Source organism: Prunus dulcis, unplaced genomic scaffold (assembly GCF_902201215.1).
Source record: "Prunus dulcis unplaced genomic scaffold, ALMONDv2, whole genome shotgun sequence".
Classification (NCBI taxonomy): Eukaryota; Viridiplantae; Streptophyta; class Magnoliopsida; order Rosales; family Rosaceae; genus Prunus; species Prunus dulcis.
In genome coordinates, this window is record NW_023010550.1 from 8,373 (window position 1) to 10,070 (window position 1,698).

The following is a 1,698-nucleotide window of genomic DNA, read 5'->3' on the forward strand; positions in this document are numbered from 1 at the left end:
TACCTTAAAATGAGGCATATATCTTGAATCTCTCAATATCTCTTCCGGGACTCCCTTAAACTCAGGATCCAACGGTTTTATGATATCAATGGTCATAAGGCATACAATATCAAGTAATTTACTAAAGTATCTACTCACAGTTTTACCATAATGTTGAAATCGTTCTTATGCTAGCCTATTCCCTCGTAACATTTCCATCACCCACTTATTTCCTGTTTGAAAAGAATCCATACAAGGACTTTTATGAATATACTTCTCATAATAATATTCCATAGTACGAATACATACACATACAATTTGGTTGAACTCCCTTTCATCTTCTGAAATTTCCATATCTTGAAATAAAATTGCAGTGTTATAGACATATGCATTGATATAAATAAAAGTCATATGAATTTTCACTAAAAACAACCATCCAAATAACAGTCACATATAACTAACCATTCAAATAACAAATTCAAATAGCAAACCAAAATATGAAACCTAAAAAATAAATCCAAATAGCAAAACAAAGTTCTAAGAAATATTAGACATTGAAGCTTGATCATAATAAAAGTGCAGTTAGCTTATTTTTCAGAAAGCTCTTAGTTTAGCTTATTTTTCAGAAAGCTCTTAGTTTAGCCATTGAAGCTTGATGTTAGGATCTTCCATAGTTGTGAACATTTCTCTTTTCTCTTGATTTAGGAATAACCAAGTTGCAAAACAACCACAAATGGCTCCTAGGCCTTGCACCAGGTAAAGACGAAACTACTTTCATCACTTCAGCAATGCTGCTACCTTGGGACCCTTTCATCATCACTGAAGTTGTACTCCTATTCTCCATTACATCAACCATCCACTCAATTTGTTGTGACAATTTAACAACACCTCCTGCCTTCCCCACTTTTGTAGCAACTCTATTTCCGTTCTTCTCTTTCTTAACCTGTGTATCAAGTTGTTGATTTGTTCTCTTTTTCCCCTTCCCACAAGATTTTTCAGTGACTTGAATTGTTTCATCTGGTACGTATACAGGATTATCATAATCATCACCATTGTCGAGTAGAATACCATCACATTCGGATGAATCATGAGTTGGAAGTACACCAAATGAAGGTGTCCAAGCATGGTCACCAGTGGCGGTGGTGTTCATGAACATTCTATCAAACTTCTCTTCCATATCAGGACTAATACCATTTCTACGTAATTTTGCATATTTGGGATTTATCTACAAATCAAAGAGAAGAACATTAAAAATTAGTACAGATGTTTCATTGAATTATAATAAACAAACAACATTAAAAACTATTAATACCATACCTCAATTTTGTTATGCCACCATTCGTCAGAAGCATCAATAGTCCCAAGTTTGGAATTCCACCCAAGACCAGTTTCTTTTCCAATTAGTTCTTTCCATATTTTCCATTGTTCCTTAAGTGCATCCCACTTATTTTTCAATTGTGATTTATCATACTTGGCTCCTGTCTCTTTACTCAAGCTAATCCTCACATTTTCCCATCCTTCTTTCCTAAAATGAGTACCAGGACAATTACCTACCTCCACCTCCTTGATACATAGGTCACAAAATGTAGTTGTATTCTTATTGCTTTAAAGTTAAGGAGGTTTTGGGTGAAAAAAAAAAAAAAGCTATCACTTGTACTTAAAAATTCTGAAGAAAAAAAAACTATCACTTGTACTTAAAAATTCTGAAACATTCATCTC

General features: G+C 33.6%; 1 protein-coding gene across 1 annotated transcript; it reads right to left on the bottom strand.

The window, feature by feature from the left end:
• Nucleotides 1-637: 637 nt before the first annotated feature.
• On the bottom strand, nucleotides 638-1,542 carry LOC117613729 (the record flags this gene model as incomplete). Its single annotated transcript, XM_034342302.1, has 2 exons — nucleotides 638-1,204; nucleotides 1,297-1,542. Coding segments are annotated over 2 exons (813 nt in total), but the record flags the coding sequence as incomplete, so codon positions are not given.
• Between the last annotated feature and the right edge of the window lie 156 nt (nucleotides 1,543-1,698).